We start from the raw sequence: 18,916 nt of genomic DNA, 5'->3' as shown, positions 1-18,916 counted from the left end.
GAAGATGCCGTAGTGGAGAGAAGCACACAAGAGAAACTGTGGCATTTATGATCTAGAACAATCTGTTACTGGGAGACAAACTGTTAACATAGAAACATTTCCAGTTTCTATTCTCCATTTGTTATATTGTCTCTTTCTTTTATTCAAGATCATATGGAAGCTATTATAGATTGCACCTATTGAATGTAGGAAATGTTTTACTACGTTGAAAATGTATACACAAAAAACAAACAAGAAAAATAAATAATCATATCTGGTATACAATAAATGCTGTGACAGGTGTCCTAGCAGGTATTGTGCATTTACAGATAGAGTCAATGTCTATTGAGTGCTTGACAAAAGGTAGATTAAAGAAATTTTTTGACATTTGGGAAATACGCTTATTTGCAGTTTTTAAGACAAGAACCCTATGAGATGATTGATACCACATTTGCGTGTCTCCCCAAATGTCAAAAATGTTAACCTTTTAAGGCACACTTATCAGACATATTGGACTGTTCCTGTGTCCAGAGAGTTTCAGCTTGTATGACATTTATGTTACACACAATCGTTTAAAAAAAATTCAACTTGAACATCAGCTCTGTGAAACAACAAATGACTGTGAGTTTAAAAAAATAAAAAAAACTAGACTCGTTTTAGAAACACTGGATAAGATAAAAGTTTCTAAAACTTTTAGGATTGCTTTTCAAACTTACTTAAGGATGATGTGTTTTTCAGGGCAGCGTTCCCTCAAGATCTCCAGTTTAATGGATGCACAAAGCTAATCCTGGGGCGCTAAAATGGATAAGATCCCATAATGCAAAAATTCCCCCGAAACCAATGTTTTTTATGGTTGACAGGCAGCAGGCATTTACATTTAGAAAGCTTATGTCTAATTTTTTTCCCAGCTATATCTGCTAGTAGCAATCTGGGTCCAGTGATGGCTTAGTTCTGTCCCTCTATTTTGGGCAACCCTTTAAAAAGTATTAAACAGAAGAGAACAATGCAATTTTTGAGCCGCAGCATTATGGAATACTCTCGCAGATGAGTGCCACATCTGTCCAAAGTGTTGTGAGAGAGGACTGGAGTGACATCAATAATGTGAATCCAGACTGTAACTATTAACTCGACGGCTGCACACAGAGAGAAAATAGAGTTCTATAATCTGTTTGCATGCATTAGGTTACATTAACATGATTCATAACTGCAGTTTGTGTGTCCTCAGAGTTCAAGTGATTGTAAGCCCCACTGGAAACACAAACGACCAGCTTTTGTTGAAGTCATTAACTGGTTTTAGCTGGATGGGGACAGAGTCTCTCCACAAGTTACATTTCTGTTTCATTTCATTGCAGAGTGACGCTGAAACGAACAAAAAATACTCTCTTTTCATCATGTATAATGTTCTAATAAAGGGTTCAGTAAAGGGCGTACGCAAGATAGTGTACCTTTGATGTCAAACACATCCTGTGATTCAAAATAAATCACATGAAGCTCTAAAAAATTGCTTCAGATAAAAGAGAAGTAAAACAAGAGTGCACAATAATCCCATTTTCCTTCAAGTCTTAGGCCACAGATGCATCTACCCTTTCCTAATAACTGTAGTTTGTCTTCCCTTTGTCTTGTTTTAAAATAACTAAAAGAATAAAAGTTACGGGAGAAGAGATCTAACAAACTGAAAAGAAAACACTAGAGAAGGCGGCCATATTGACTTCACTGGCTTTCAAGTTGAAAGCCAGCGTAGAAATCCTCAACATCCTTTGATGTGATTAAGATGGATTCAGACTTTCCCTCACAATTGCTCTGCTAATGACCACTATCTAAACCATGAACACTGCTGTAAAGTATAAAGATAATAACTTTGTAATATTTTGTCAATTTAAATTAGATTAATTCAGGACCATTGACCGAGAAATGGAGAGTACAATATGTTTAACATGCAGAAGATGTTGCAAATTGTATATGCAAATGTAATCATTAATGCAGCACTTTTGCCGACTACACAATCATCATCTTATACTAACTAAACCCACAGCAACAAAGCCAACTAATGACATAATTACGGTATACCACTGTGAGTCATTCCACCATTGCACAAAAGCACTCACGGGTATTCGGCAGAAGAAGTCAAGAATGAATCACCAAGTAGATTTAGGCAACAAGAAAGAAGTACTTTCTAACAGCCCGGTTTATCCACACTAACACTTGGAGCCGTTCTCTGGAGTTTGCAGGGAGAAAGTCACGCTCTGTGTTTAAAAGGAAAAAGTGCTCTAAATCAATTTCAAAGACGAGAGCAGACAGTGACGGGAAAAAGTAATGAATATTTTACAGGCAGGGAGTGCGGAGCTGCACTCCAGGTGACACTCTCACGTTTATAGAGTATATCAGAAACCCATCACCCATCAGGCAAGACCAAGGCAAAGCCATGTGTCTGATTGTTTATCAGAAATCAGTGTGTGGTCCCCTGTTACCTGCATCGGGACAATCACAGGGACATTATGCTGTAAATTGGATATATAAATGACCTTTTTGATGGAGTGCTGCTGTTGAAATTTGGCTCTGAATGTCTCAGATTAGAGACGGGCTATATGAGGAAGCAGTGTGCCTGCAATATAGTGGTTCCCTGCTGGGATCTAATATAGATTTTTTTATCAGGTTCCCTATCAAATTATAAATGATATTAACCCTTTTACTTCTGCTTTAACCCTTTAACTTTCCTTCAAATGGTTACAAAGAGATCCAATGTATAAATTATGTCAGCTTGTTCCACTTTTAAGCTTTGAGACGTTGCAAACATGGGGTAAACAAATGTTTTTGTAATTTATTGTTTTCTTTTGGCAGTTGCACTATATGTAAATGGTATGCCACAATTTTAACACCGAAACGTTTCAACTTCAATATTAACCAAAACTGTCCTGTTTGACACATAGTATTCTGTAACAGCTGAATGACTGGCACCATATATCAATATTCTGCACAGTGAAAACATAGACTTTTGATAACTTTAACAACAACAAATGAGGGCTTTCACGATATCAGATGTTCACTGCATGATAAAAATTGTGAAATAATTCATGTTAGCAATATTAATACGATATTGACAAAAAAAAAAAATATTTATGCCATCAGTCCAGTTCAGGTTTAAGTGTAACTACTTTAACTAATAGTTTAAGGACATTAAATTAAGTCTGCAAACATCATTGTTTAAAATCGTGATTTAAGTAGCGCTGGATCATTTGCACAATATTATCATATGCGATTAATCATATGCCAATATTTTTGTTTTAATATTACGGTTATAGCAACATCAGTAGCCTATATCATGAAACCCCTTCTTAAAATTGTAAAAAAGTAAAAATTATCTGAGGAATACAAGGGACTTCTTTCCATCTGTGGGATGAGATGAAGGCATGAAATGATGTCAGGCACTGCTGGCGCTCTATGTTCTCCTTTTGTCTCTTAAAATCTCCTCTGAGTTTATGGGTTTTTGCTCGTGTAATAGACGGCCTCTGGAGAGAAAGAGCAATTGTATGAAATTAAAAGGAAACCTCCTGAGTAGGGTAATGTGTTTGTATGCACATCAAAAGGAACAACAAAGTGGAGCTGACAACATCTCTCTGCAGCTTGTGTGACACGCGCTGTGCCAACCCTGCCTGTGAAGAAGTCCTTGAACAAGGGCGGCTTTTCATTTGTGTGACAAACTTTGTGAGTTCTCCACTGCTCAAGCTGCCTGCCAATTGAATGACTTTGCTGCGAGGGATTAACAATTACAGCGATCTATCTCTTTATGAAATCTTTTTGTAGCTCTTGAAAAAATAATTTCCAAATGTTTGACTACAGCACGCACGCACACACAGACACGCAAGTCCAGGCAAAGACTTTACATGTGCTTGCATCATCATCCTTTTGTGATTGAGCTTCCTCTGCCTGCTGCTGCTCTCCCTCAATGTATCCCTCTTTCTTCTTTTCTCCCATTCTGAGTTTAAATCCGGTCTCTCCAGCAGCCTTCCTCTTCTTTATCACATAGCAGAAATATGTGAAATGATTTTTAAAATGACATTGGCAGGAATGACAATACCATTTCACCCCTGACTAGGTTTTCTCCTTGCATTAGCGGAGCACAAATAATCAATAGATACAATGAAGGGGGAAAAGAGAAGCGTAGCTAAACCAATCCAGGCTTGAAGTCAAGGTGAGAAAGTCACTTGCATGGTCTCTCGTAAAATCAGCTGCTATACAAAGACTGTCTATCAGAGACCCAGAGGCCATCGCTGCTGTGGATCAATAAACATGGGCGTCAGAAGTGGAAGGCTGGATTCTAACCTGTATTGCATTTCTCACACCATAATTGCATGCAAAACAAAAATGAAGGCAAAGCTCATCCTAACACTACTTACTCTCGCTTAATTTAGTTTTTCTCTTGCTTTAATCGAATTCCAATGGCAACACAGGGAAAGGGTTTTTAGGAGAAAGCACATTTCCTCAAGAAATTTCAGAGAATATAAACAACCAGCACAGACTAAATTGTAGCACATCTTTTACTTTCCTTTGCTGTTTCACTCAATCCCTGCAGAGCATTATTGATGTTTGGTGGAGGAAGTTTGAATGCTTTTCAAAGAAGACTGAAACTCTTTTTTAGGAGAAATGCGCCACACTGGCTACAAAAAGAGAGACTGGGGGAGAAAAATGTTCATTAAGATTTATTCATATGAAAATAATATGACATATAAGATAACATAACAGATGTTTTAAACTGCGTTAAGAGGGACTGTGTTCAGTGTAATGTCAAGGGCTGTCCCTGAATAAAAAAATCTGACAGATTATTTATTCACTTTCTTAACACTCTGAATCACAAATGTGTTAAATTAGTTTTTGACATCAGGGACTCAAATCAATGTAGTCATGCAAAATGACTTGGTTTTTTTACATCTAGATTGCAGCAACACATATTCGTGAATATTTTAGTGATTTTTGCAGATAACTCTAAAAACATTAAAAAAAAGACCCAGCCCATCTTCATTTCACTAACTGACTAATAAGGGGCTGTCTCACAAATATTATAATTGAGTGTTCTTAACATCATGTCCATCACATAACAACACTCAGCATCCTATTCCATACGGTCATTTCTTTTAAAACGGTTCATTAAGTGACGATCTTCTGCCCCAAAGCACAAAATAACTGTGACATAATGTACTAGTCTAGCCTGCACATCTTTCGAGACTACCTTCTCAGCTGGCATCCCAAGACACTTCACCGTCAAACCCAGAGAGCAAATAACAATGCATCTGTATTGTTGTATAGGTTTATATGTATATATATATATTTTAAATATATTCCCTCTTCACTTTGTGTCTTGCTAGTTTCTGCTGTGTCTTTTTTCACTGTAGCTCTGCCAGGGACACGTTTGTGCTATTTAATTTCTTGGCTACTAATAGGGGTCAATGCAAGTCGTGTTTTACTTAGAGCCCCGTACAACAACTACAGTTCAGTCAAGCTTGACCAGGAAATGTGGTCGGAACAATGTCACAATGTAATGTTTGATAAATGGTTTAAGTGTATCCCTGGCCCTTGGCAGGTGCAGTAAAGGAATGTGCTTCTGTGTAATCCTTGATTGTCGAACACTGACTACCTACTCCTCGTGTTAGTAAAGTGCACACAAACTGTGGGCCCGGGAATCTTTTATATTTACGTGACAAAAGCAAGCGTGTCCCAGCAGCTCTGAGCTGAGTGAGTAACGGGTTAAAAGGCAGATGTGCTTTAGGCCCACGAGAGGTAGCTGGCCTTGTAGCTATTCTGCTGAAGTGTCAGAATTATGAAAAACGTGTAGGTGGAGCAATTGAGCGGAGAACAAGTCGTGTCAGGCTTATCTGCCACTTAAATGTTGAATTAGACAAAGTCTGACGCCTGGAAAGCACTAAGAATAATCTAACTGCTCATTATTATCAGAAAACCCACTATACCACCACTTGACTTAGCTCCAGTAACATATACCTAAAGAGAAATCTTAGGAAAAAAGTCTTATTCCTCTGAAAGTCTCCTCTAGTTAGTGCTCCTACTATAGATTACCATGTAATTTAGATGTTCCTGTATAAATACCAGGTACAGTAGGCTAAAGGAGTTTTTTTTGGTCCACTGTGCATGTGCTTGATATTCTTGTGCTTGTGCCTTTATCCTGTATTGTAATAAGTTCTAGAAAATGTCGTTCATGCAGGGTAAGTGGACCGACGAGAGGCTGTGTGTGAGTGCAGACGTACAGTCCTCGGCCGACTGCAGGAAAACAACTCCAACTAAGCAACCTGGCAAAGCCCTGCTGAAGCATTAGAGCAGTTTGTGTCCTATTGGTCTATGTAGGATACATCCACTATAGTAACTCTCAGTTATTCTACTCCCTCACAGCGTGGGTCAGTGTCCGTTACACAGTTGTTTCGATCTTCTCGATGATCTCTATCATGGACTTGGAGGGGGACAGCAGAGAGCATTCGTCCTGATCCCAGAGGCTGCCGGGGCTGGAGTTCCCGTCGGTGCTCAACTCGTCCTCCTCCTCCTCGCTCTCCTCCTCACAGGACTCCAGGTAGTGCAGACCCAGCGCGTTGATACCAGAGTCCTCGGAGCTAGACGGAGAGGAACAGTGGTCCATTTTGGGGCCTTTAATCTTATCCACGGTGGTAGGATGTTTGTGTTCGCTGTATACTTGCTGGACCGGCTGCACAGGGGCAGGCACGTGTTTTGTTGGCTTCACCGGTTGCCGAGGCTGCGCGGGATTTTGTGGCATCTTAGGTGTAGCGGCAGCAGGTGGGGGAGGAGTGGGAGCATGAGGAGGTTCTGGTAAGGGGGGCGATGGGCGCTGCACATAGCACATCTTCCCGTTGATGCGTTTGACGATGTAGTCGTCCACGAACAGATCGGCGATGATGCAGTACTTTGGGGACTCTAGGAGAGGAGGGGACTGGAAGCTGGGCGCGAGCTTCAGGAAGCGCTCAGCCAGAGAGACGGACAGGTCCATGGTGTTACTGTACTCCGTCCCAACAGCTGGCACCGACGTGCTGGGCAGCTTGCACACGTTGGTCATGGGCTGGTAAACATACTTGCCTAAAAGGAGAAAAAAAAGGAGAAAAAAGCTCTGATTAACTGACTGTGGTAAAACATCTCCCTGCTTAGCTGCTTAGCAACTAGCTGGTGTACTTAGACACACATTTCCGGAGATGTTGGAGACATGAATGGTGGACTCCATTCAGTTTACAGTGGGTGGCCTGAAATATTCCTCATAAATAATCATAATGTAGCTCTCTGTTTACTAATGTGTTTGGCTTAAAAGATGATAAGAAGTCGGTGTTGTGTTAACAGCTTGTATCTGTGGCCCCAAAGCAACCAAAAAAACACAAAATGCAGTTTTAAATCAATCAAAAATAGCAAATAAAGCCAAATGATGGCACCACGTGGAGACATTTGGCAGAAATCCCGAAAGCAGCATAACAATAGACTTCATTGTATATCATTTAAACAAGCTTTGCTAAAAAAAAAACAGTCAAAAATAAAACATTTTATAACTTGTTTTCTTTTTTCTCTGCATTCACTGTTCAGCAAAGCATTTTTGAGTGTTTACAAAAATCCCTTTTATCTTCCTGTCAAGCAGATATATATCTTAGATGATACTTGGTGGCTTTCATATACACAACATCTTTCTCAAATGTGAACCCTTCCAATCATGTAGTCCAAACAGATGCTAAAAAGTTGGTTGGGACTGGCAGGCATGAGCAAATAGTGTCTCTATGATAACTTATCATGCCTCCTTTGAAAGCAGGTAGCAATTTCCCCATCACAAAGCATTACCAGCTGCCGACGGCAAAAACACCTGCCAGAGTGTAACATACTTTAAAGTCCAGGCTCCCCAGTGCAGTGCAGCAATCACTGATGCAAGACTTTCATTTTTTGGGAAAATGACGAAATAAGACTTCATAGCCGAGTGGTCATAGCCAATGCCCTATAGCAACAACTACCATCGTCTAATGGCAAAACACAGTCTTTAGTTTAGATAGACAGATAGACAAAAGGCCATACAATAATGTGGTGCTGATTTACATCTGGCTTACTGACATAATAGATTTTGATGGCGTAATATAATTACTGAGCATACATTTCTTCTGGAAAATTGTTATATTCTTATACAAGATGCCTTACATGTGAGTTATGCCTCCCATCTTGGCAGCTGATATACTGGTGGAGATTGTGTGAAGTGACTGCTCCCAAACGTTCCTCATTCTTTGCAGCCCACTGCCTCCAACACGCTGCCTGAAGAGTGCGGCTAAGATGTGTGTTTAACTGGCTCCCCGGAGAGGGAGAAACTACAGAAGATGACAGGCCTATGCATTACTTCCTCTCACTCTGTGTCCTTGTCTTTTGTTTCACCGGCTCGGATATCCATTTAATCCAAATATTTTCCCTGGTTACCTTGAAATCATCAAACTACTTCAAAGGATGTGACTGTTTTGAGAGTCTGCTGATGAGACATTTTCGCACCACACAAAAGATATTTGGTTTAATTAAATATTTGTTCGTGCCCACAAGAATGGTGAATTTATTTCTAGTGGCCACCTTTTCATTAAGGACACACAACTGCATCATCCGCCCATTTGAAGCAACAAAAAGAGGCTCAATGTCCGTATATTTAGTAAACACAGTTAACACAAAACACAGGAGCTGATGTCGATGCAGACAAAATGGAGGAACAGTAACCGTCCTCTGTTTAATGAGAAAAACTCAATGGTCCATGTTCAGAATGAGGCGAGCCCATTCATGCAGACATCATAGCGGCAACAAATGAGAGCTTAAGCTGTAGAAGGCAATGTGTTGACATTTCGTTTTTAGCATATTACATTTAATTGCATCTATCCATCTGGAGTTTCAAATACCATGAGCAGTTCTGGGGGACAGACAGATGCATGGGCAGACAACCAAACATACGGAGTAAACGCAAGACCAACACTGGTCGGTCCACAACAGCTTTGCAGAAGAAACACATCCTGTCTGTAGATTAACGGGGTGTGTGCAGAATGCAGAATTACTTTGGATTTAAATTAGAAAAATCTCTGTTTCCATCAGCCCCAGAGGATTGAGATTTACGTGGGAGATTAATATCACTTAGTCTGGCAAACAGTAGAAGAGCAGAATCTTTACATCAAGCAAAACACATTTTTATATTTATCTAATATTTAAAAGCATGCTCTAAGAAAACTCTGAGTTGGATTATTACAAATAATTTACAATTACAAATGCTATTATTATAACCAATACTGTGGAGGTTCATACTGTACTTATTTAAAGTCACTCAAGTTTGAGCTAAAAGGCCAAACTTTTGCAGGTTTCACCTTCCTTTTTAGAGGATTTAAGTTGTTTTTGTGCAAGACATGAAATTAACTGAATAGACTGAAGTAACTGGAAATATTACATTAGCCACAAAGATGATATAAACAGCATTTCTTGACAGTTTTTTTTGGACAAATTATAAAACAATTATAGGCACATTGATAAGTATTGGAAAAAAATACAACAAGAACAAGTTGTTTTTTAGCCCTAATTAGATTATTCTCTTCTCTCTGATCATTTAAAGGTAACTTTTATATTTGTACCACTGGTAGTGCTAGAGAGCAATGTTTTTTATAGTGGGTCCCGAGTTTTGTTTACATTATGCTCACATGCACGCTTACAGTAGCAATGCATCCACAACAACAGAGACTTCAAGCCGCAAACAGATAGTAGCAGATGCACAATTTTAAATATTCTTTAAACGGCTTTGCAAAAGCTGTTTGAGGTAGGAAATGCATTCAGCACGCTTGTCAGGCAGTAAGGGTCCCACATTGCATTTCAGTGAGCAACAATGGATAGTTTCAAGAAAACTGACAGGGCAAATTGAATTTTAAAATCCTGTCATGAGTTGGTTGCCAGAAATGTGTTATGCTGCATATCCATCAACTGAAAGCAATACAGTTCAACACAAATTGACTAAATAAAAGACATAAACTAAGTCTTAGAAAAGCTGAGCAGAGTGTATCTTTACTGGAAATATGAAAACGCTGACAGCCAGTGAACACTATCTGCAGCTTTATTGATATTCACTTGTATTCTACCCTTCTGTTTCCCAGTGCTGGAGCCCTTGCATGACAATGTCAGTTGTTAAGCGGCCTCTGCACCCCCTCCCTCTCCCCTGTGTGTATTTGTGTGCGTGTGCGTGTGCGTGTGCGTGTGTGTGTGTGTGTGTGTGTGTGTGTGTGTGTGTGTGTGTGTGTGTGTGTGTGAGTTTCAGTGTTTCTGTTTCCACACTAACAGAGACCAGATGTCCTCCCAAAGTAACCCCTACATTCAAAACACTGAGTGTATGGTTCCACTTCTTAGTTTAGGGTAATGACATGTAAGTCAAGGCCTATGTTATTTTCCTTATTGTCAACCAATTCTATAATAAGACGAAAAGTCTAAAACTGCCTGACTTCTATGTGTTACGTAGCCACACACCCACTGATTGCTACTGATGATGTAAATCAGTGGCGAATGTATAGGTCAATAAAATAATAAAAAATAACAATAATTTCCTAAAACAGACGATCACTGTGGTTTTAAGACACTTGCATAGGAGGAATCCTCACATCTGTTGGGGACATTGTCTGTAGATTAAAACATATTTGGTAGGCTGAGTATTTATGGCAGCAGGATGGTGTTTGTAGGATAGAATACAAATAAAGTAAAAATTGAAGGAAAATGTCACAATGTGCAAGAGTGTGTTTTTAATAGTTTCTGAGCAGAAATGGAAGTCAATGGCCCAGGGGAAAATCTACATGCACAGAACATAATGTAAAGTAGGCTAAATTCCTTGTTGGATTTTGTCTTTTAATGAGACAGCAAAATTGTGAAATTGCTGGTGACATATCATACCCGTCTTTTATGGGATTTATTCCAGTTTATTTTCTCCTCCCTAAAGCAAAATGGCCACACTTCCCAACATGCTGTCAGGTTTCTAGCTGAAATGAAGGGGAAACACAGTAAATGTAAAAGTGATTGAGTCAGTACTCAAAAGTAGAAGCTTTTCTGCAGACCTACCATTTTACACCTACATTCATATAGAGAAAATCAACTGCAGAGGCAAATGACTCCTATCTTTTTTTTCTTAGCTAGAAAGCCTTTCATCACGTTATCATTAAGGGTCACGGAAAGTAACAAGTTCACTGGAGACTGATAAAAGGCATTTTAGGGGATATAAGGGATCGCAGCCTAAGAGATGCAAATAAGGCAGTTGGGTACATCAAGAGATAAAGTAAAAGCTCTTAATTAAAACACAAAAATGTAAATATGAGTTATGAAAATCTGCAGCTGGTGACTCTTTCCCTTAACGATGGGAAAGAAATAAAAAGAAAGGTGTCAAAAGATAGTTAACTACTACAAACAATATGTATATAGGGAAATCATGAGTCAGAGTAAGTATTAATAAGCTTCATTTGGAACGAGGAGAGAGAGAGTTTTATATACAGCCAAAACGTATTTAAAAAATACATTTATGGGTAAAATTAAGAGTTCAAGAGGTTAATGAGACAGCGGGAGGAATGGCAACTCATTCCTCACAAGTTACAGATTGCTCTCTTGAGGAAGGAGTACAGTGGAGGAGCTGCAGGAGGAGGAAATCCTCACCTCCCACCTGCCTCCATCTTGGATGCCTCCTCCTCTCTCTCCTGGGCCTGTGGCTGCAGTCTGGTTAAATACAGCAGGAGGTCTCTCTGAATATGAATAATGCAGAATGTAGCTCCCCATCTCACTCTCTCTCTCACACACACAGAGCTTTGGCATCATTTCGTCCAAGTTTTCAGATCTACTGTCGCTCTACAGAATGCAGACTGAATGTCTTGGAGATTGAGGTTTAATTGCCACAATCTCAACATGTAGTGAAGATGAATGGGCACGAGTGTCTCACACAGATTGTGTTACTTTAATATTAGCTTATATCAAAGCCACTGATTCATTACCAAACCCCTCAGTTGGATTTTTTGCACATTTGAGCCAGAAGTCTTTAGGTGCAGCCTGAGTAGTTTTTCCCCTGTAAATGCAACACACTCGGTTAAAGCTGCCACTATAGCAACTAGGTGAACAAAAACAATTATTTTAGCAGATTGTTCTCATTTATCAACAGCTGCTGCACTCGTTTGGCCAGCGCATACCATCCGCTCACACATCCGCTGCTCTTTGTGTTTAAATCTGTCCAACGAGGCAGCAGCCAGTGGGAAAAACAAAAGTGTCAGGTTTCAGTGAAGGGGAAGGTCTGACCCTGCATCATCTGAAACTCCTTTCCTGTTTCCTGTTTTATGACTCCAGAGGAAAAAGGCTGTTCTGACTTGCAGCCAGTTGGAAATTCAATGTTCAGTCTCTATAGGAAAGAAATGCATCTCTGTGGGCTGATTTTTCTGTGCTTAGTGAGCATTAAGCAACATCTGTAAAGGCTTCAACGCATAGGTTCAGATTTCTTATATCACTACGATCAGTGGCGTAACAAGGTTGTGATTGACCCCGGTGCAAATATTGTTTTGCTACCCCCCCCATCGCCCCAAACATAAGCGCAAGCTGATGCGCTCGCACACGCACGAACATACACAATCACTCAGAAGCGCCACATGTATAGGCTATCAACAACAGCCTGCCCTGGCCTCAGACCACCAGAGCCTGACAACGGCACAACGAACTAAGAAGAAGATTACACCTGTTTCCTTGATGTTTGTCTCTGGGGAATGGGCCGGTAGGCCTACATAGACCGGTTGCTATAATATAGCCTTTGATCTTGGCGTCGGGGGTCTCAATAGCGCCATAGAGTCCCCTATCAGTTGGGACCCTTGGGGGAACTGTTGGACCACCGCCGGGCACAGCCAAATCCAGCCTCTCCTCCTGGCTGGCTGCAATAGAAAGTTGCACAGCCACGGCCACGGATACAGCTTCACTGGTGGAGCTAGACGGCAATGATGGTGGTGAGGCAGGTGAGCTATCGACAGCCTCCGGCTCCGGCTGCCGCTGCACGTCAACATTGCTAACGTTAGCGCTCGATTTCGAGGACGATTTATGACAAAAAAACGGTCTAATTTTGTCAGTTTAGCCGTTACATCTCCTTCTTCTCTCTTGTCCTTTCTCTTTTGAGCGCTGCTCTTGTGCTTTGGTTTGCTGTACATCATAAATGCAATCTATTACATTTTTTATAATGCTGCCGAACTTGCTGCTGCAAGCTACAGTACAGTACAGGTTGATTAAACGGTCACGCAAGGTATCACATGACATGAAAGGGAGCAAGGTCCTTGGACAGACAAAGGACAAATTAATTTAGGTTGCTTGGTTACTTTGAAGACTGCGTGAACCAGTCAATGCCATTGGGGCCCAAAAAAAATATTAAAACAATATCTTTTTTTCATTTTTTTTCATGGCCCCCTGGCCACTACGATACTCACAAGCCCAAATGTATTTTAAAAATGTGTCTTCAGAAAAATAGGCCTTCTTCAAAGTAGATATTTCGACTTGTCAAAGTACAGAAAGCAAAGATGTACTTATAACATTAACGATGGCTGTGTTTAATTACATTTTCCCAGTTAGCCATAACAGTGTGACAGTAAGCCAGCATGCAACACATCAGGACCCTGAAAGTGAAGCAGTTAATGTAATTCAACCGTCATTCATTCAATTATTTACACCTGAGCCTTTCCTACTGTGACATGTCAAAATGTCTTCATGGGAAAAGTCTTGATGCATGCTGAACATAATTATGACACCAAGCAACATTTGGATTCAGCACCATACTTCCTCGAAAATGTGTGGATAAATACAATTCTGTTTTCAAAAGACATTACAGCAAGATTTGAGTCATCTTCGAGCTTGTCTCAACAGTAAGTTAGAATAAACCCATAACAACTGAGACAACACTTAGGCATAGATTGTATTTTAATCAATCAGCTGCATTTATCTTTAAACATCTAACTTGTGTCCAAATGTGTATTTAGATCAAAGCTAATCATGTGGGTATCTCACAAAGCTGCATTCGTTTTTGTACAAATGGCAGCTTTGTGTTTTTCTGCTACAGTTCATTGCTAGGCTGCGATGAGTGGACAGCAACAAGCAAAAGATGTGGTATTATATTAAGACAGATTTGAAAATGATCTGCAATCCTTTTAAAACACGATGAAGTTGGTTTAGTGCTGCCCTTTGTTTCCGACTTTGTGAGACAATAAGTTAAAGTGCTTCCCAACAGTCCAGCTAGAAACATCCCCTCTGGCCTGTGCTAACACTGAATCGATCCTTTAATAACAGTTTAAGCTTTTTATGGTCGGCCACTGCAGCACATTTTGAATTGGTCAGCAAATCAATCAATAAGTGCTTTATCCGATAGTCCTACACATTTCCCTTTAGAATAGCTGCAAGCTAGCTGTGTGATGTGACAGATGAGATGAAGAAGTCGGACAGAAAGATCCCACTTTCTTGTAACTACAACAGAAGTACAAGTTGTAAGGTATGACATTGGAGCTGGCAGAGAACGAACAGACTGACAAGACTATTCAGGACTCATTAGACTCTGTTAGAATTTCTTAATGAGCAATTGTTCGCTCTGACTGGTAATTGTAATCAGTTAGTTGAGGATAAAGAGAGAGAAAGATTATTCAGACCAGGTGGTTCCAGTGTTGCTTGCTGTTAGCAGAAGCTCTCATCAGACATGACATATTGGCGGTGACACTAAACACAGCTAATTAAAACTAATGAGAGGCTTGGACTGATGTTGTCACCAGCTGGGAACACGGCCTCTCAGCCAGAAATGTAACAAAGCTTCAACAAAGTGGAAACTGCCACAGAAAACCATCAAAGCATCATTTTGTTTCTGTAGGCTGCAAAGTCAAGACAAAGAAGACCGAAGAGAGAGAGATGTTTTGGATGCAATGGCACGTAGGAAGCAGTAGAAGCCAAGAATTAAGTCACAGGTAATCGCTGTTCCACAGGTACGATGAGATTATAATTTGAGTTTGAGAATTAAATTGCTGAGCCAAAGCCTCACTAAACATTGACCCTTTGTATTTGTTTGCCTAGAAACCCATTAAAATGTAATTAAAGAGGCAGTCTGGCAAGGCTCCCTGTGGCAAATACACAATTATCAGCATTAGAACGAGTTTATATCCGAGGCAACAGTCATAGGCACGTTTAAAAATAAAATGTGACAAGGTAAGGGGAGTGATGCATCCAGCATTATTATGAGTTGCTACAAAGAAGGGTTTGAGACGGGGGGCATTGCATGCAGCAGCACACTGCTATTTCATTCTCCCCAGGTGCCCGGTTTCTGCCTGATTCAGCAATCTAAGCTTGTGTATTCAAACTGTGGTGCTAGAGTGTCCTGTGAGGGGAACCTGTGAATTAGAGTGGTCCGAAATGTGAAGGTGAGAGCTCCATTATGACGAGGCTGGCTCATTCTTCTATACCATAACAGCCTGAATTCAATAAAGGGGAATAATACCCATCCATGTCCATTGTGCAACACATATACAACGAGTGATGAATATTCCAAAGCAGAAAGGAGGAGCAGGTATTAATGTTTACAAATGATGTAACGGTGGCATCGCTGAGAAACATACATCCTAGATGTGGATCATATTAAACACCGGAAAGAATCAGACACATCAGATATTTCAAATCGCTTGGCTCATTCTGGACGGAGTCAGGCATCTAAATCCAATGATTACACGGCAAAGATTACAATGTGACTTGTGCAGTTGCACACTATAAGCCCTGACTGAGTGGTGCAGAGTGGAGGGTGATTGTGTTTTACACTGATCTCAGGATTTTATGAGGGTATAGGGGAGCCAGAGCTGGGATAAATTAGGGCCGCACAAAGAGGCGGGCATCCTGTCAGGTTAAGGCTCGGCTATTGTGGTTCTGAAGTCGTGTGGAAGTGACAGGTCGAGAAAGGTTCAAATGGAGAGAAAGTGTTGTGGGTAGGATATGTGAGGGTAGAGTAAATGCCACTAACACTTTGCCAAAAAATGAAACGAAAATGTTCCATGTTTGAGTAAGGGCCCTGTGCTATACTACCAAAACTGTCAATTCAACAATGAATATAAAATATATTTTTTATATAAAGTGGTAATACTGTTGAGTTTAGTAGATATTATCAAGTATTTGGCATAGAAGTTGCGCAATATAGTAGTATCAAACAAGATTTCTGATATTTCAAAAAGGTTGTATTGATATTATGTTAAAAATATACATGAAAATACAATTTTAAAAATCCAGCACCTCCTAAATCCTTTCAATTTCTTTAAATTGCATTTAAAATATTTTAAATGCAATTTTGACAAAAAACAACACTAACAACAAAAAAGTAAGAAATTAGTTTGACTGATAGTACATTTTTACAGGTAGCACAATAATAATGAGTCATCATGAAATGTTTTCGTCACGATAATTGTATAGTTAAAATCTGATATGGTTATTGCCCTATATTTAGTTAAGTGAAAAATGTCAGCCCTAAATGATTGACTAGATCCGCTGAGCAATTTTTATTAAACATTACTCAAACAAAAATAACAGTGCATGTATTGGGGACTATTTTAAATTGTGGATTGATACACATTTGATGCTCTAGTCTAGAGAGAATTTACTGCGCTTAGTTTTTCAACGTGGGATTGACTCAAAATACACTACAGAGCCCACGGTCATCATGATGAAGTAATAGTGTGTTTAAAATGGTCTATGTGTATGACACAGAGGAATAGGCTATTTCAGGCTGTTCTTGTTAGAAGAATCAAATCATTGTTGGTTTTGGTCTCTTCATGGAATGTGTTGACAGCAGGAAAAATATCACAAGACTCATCCTTTAAAGCAGAAATGAAAATGATGACTTAAGTGTGACGTCACTTGGGACTAACCCATTTTCACAAGTATCTCCACAAATAGTTTGTCCTTTTTTTTGTAATTTTGGTTTCCGATCAGTCCTTTTGAATACTTTACATACTATATTGATAAATATGCTTTCAAATAAACAATGTAACACACACAGATGCATTCACCACCAATATGATAGAGCATAAGCCATAGGCCTATATGGAGTTATAATAAAAGTCATTTGGAAGACATCAGAATACCAACATTAAGGTTATTGCAGTTATTCTAGTTTCATCCACTCTTTAAGCTTGACTGCATATCATTTAGAGTATAAATGTACACTTACAGAGTTATCTGTGTTTTTCAATAATGTAACATTGACAATTGAAAGCTAAGATTATGGGCTGCTGGAGGATTCATCGATGAAATATTTAATCTATGGCACAATAAACTTCAGCATACTATACACTGCTGAATTGGCCTGGTCACCGAAATTGTAGGAAAATATAAAAAAATATATAGGAAAAAAAAGAATGGTAGGCCTAGTAACACTGAAACCATGAATCCAAACCATATAGTTCCCTTCTTCTGAATGTTTGGACAACATAAACTATTCATACAAGGGTGTATGTTTATGCATATTGGATCAACGATGAATGTGACTCTATATAACAAGTTTTACCTTGATATTATTGCGATATAAACAAAACTATAAAATATGTAGGAAATGTTATAACATCTCGGGGCAGCAAATGTTCACTATCATTTCTCCTCTCCACATAAAGAAGACTACAGTGAACTCATGCTTCTGCCCACACAACATGGCCAGATTTTGGCACCACAGTGAGATATAATTATGGTTATACTATGAAAGCATTTAAACAAACTTACAGTGACACCATCCCAGGTGGCAACACCAGTGCAGCTTAAAGCACTTCCCGTGGCTGTGGGTCGCGCAGATGGAGAGTCCATCACACGGCAGGAAGTCTGGTCTCCCCGCGCAGCTCCTGGCCAAAGCCTGCGCCTCGTCCAACTTCTCACTTTTCGGACACTTCTTACCTCGCGAAGAGGCCATGCCAACATTTCCTGGATGAACACAAAAAGCCTCGTCCGAGTGAACTATAACATAATCGCCACGGACAGAGCCGAGGTTTTAAGGTCCACGCAGCCCAGGAAGCTTCTCAACTGGGAGACAGACGCGAAAGGCGGCGCTGGATCTCTGAATCCCGAGCAGCTGGGTTACTGCTCATATGAAGGGTGGAAACATATCCTGTAAAAGTCGAATAGCGTCAATTAGATGCATGTAATGTGACATTCAAAGCCTTCCATGGTCGTGATCCACACATCTCTCCAGCCTCCCCCTCGCGTCGGGAAGCTCCTCTGTGCGCTGGTGACGCGCGTACGGAACAGCGGCGCGCATCTGAACTTCATCACACAACGGGAGGAGTCCACTCACACAAAGCCAGCTGCTCTGCGCACTTCAAACACACATCCAGCTTTCATTGGCTCGGCCCCTTTATAAAACTTCAAAACAACATGGCAGGGTCTGGATCTGAAAGAAAGATTTAATTAACCTTAATAAGATTTACATATAGGATAAGTGATTATACGCTTTTTTGTATTCTTGGATACACTTTAATATCCTTCTTTCTCAATTCATGATTCCTTTATTTAACTGTTTTAAAAGATGACACGTCCAGAAGTGTAGCTGAAGTACAAAATAAAGCATTATAATGTAAAATCCAGCTGCTCAGTCTGAAGCCCTGTACCGCTAGATGGCAACCCCAACATCTGCTCTTCTGGGGCGTGAGATTTCAGGGTTAGCCATTGATTTATATAAAGAGCAGTTTACCGCCGCGTGTCCCTCTCGGCTCTCTGTCACCGCTGTGCCTGAGTCAGCAGAAATTCAGAAACCAGAGACTAACACATGAAGAAGAGTTTGATTTTTCTCCTCCAGAGAAGGTCGTTTGACTGAGGAAACAAATGAAATGAAATGCCACAAGCAGTTACCTGGACACACTGGGAGCTGGAATAACAAGCCAAACAATAGCTACTCTACATA

The 18,916-nt window shown here is 40.0% G+C and overlaps 1 protein-coding gene across 1 annotated transcript; it reads right to left on the bottom strand.

The window, feature by feature from the left end:
• Positions 1 to 4,663: 4,663 nt before the first annotated feature.
• Positions 4,664 to 18,266, bottom strand: LOC307028110 (UPF0524 protein C3orf70 homolog A). Its single transcript, XM_079662888.1, has 2 exons — positions 17,746 to 18,266; positions 4,664 to 7,068 (listed from the first exon to the last, which is right to left on the bottom strand). The coding sequence occupies exons 1-2, from the start codon at positions 17,927 to 17,929 to the stop codon at positions 6,392 to 6,394; spliced, it is 861 nt and encodes a 286-aa protein (XP_079519014.1). The 5' UTR covers positions 17,930 to 18,266; the 3' UTR covers positions 4,664 to 6,391.
• Between the last annotated feature and the right edge of the window lie 650 nt (positions 18,267 to 18,916).

The sequence above is a fragment of the Notothenia rossii genome (assembly GCF_949606895.1).
Source record: "Notothenia rossii genome assembly, chromosome: 2".
NCBI lineage: Eukaryota > Metazoa > Chordata > Actinopteri > Perciformes > Nototheniidae > Notothenia > Notothenia rossii.
Note: the sequence above shows the minus strand (reverse complement) of the source record. Positions and strands in the feature narration are given on the sequence as shown.

Coding starts and splice junctions, on each gene's coding strand:
- LOC307028110 (XM_079662888.1), bottom strand. CDS start 17,929: ATGGCCTCTTCGCGAGGTAAGAAGTGTCCGAAAAGTGAGAAGTTGGAC. Junction 7,069..17,745: donor CCACCTGGGATGGTGTCACT/GTAAGTTTGTTT, acceptor TTCTCCTTTTAG/GCAAGTATGTTTACCAGCCC.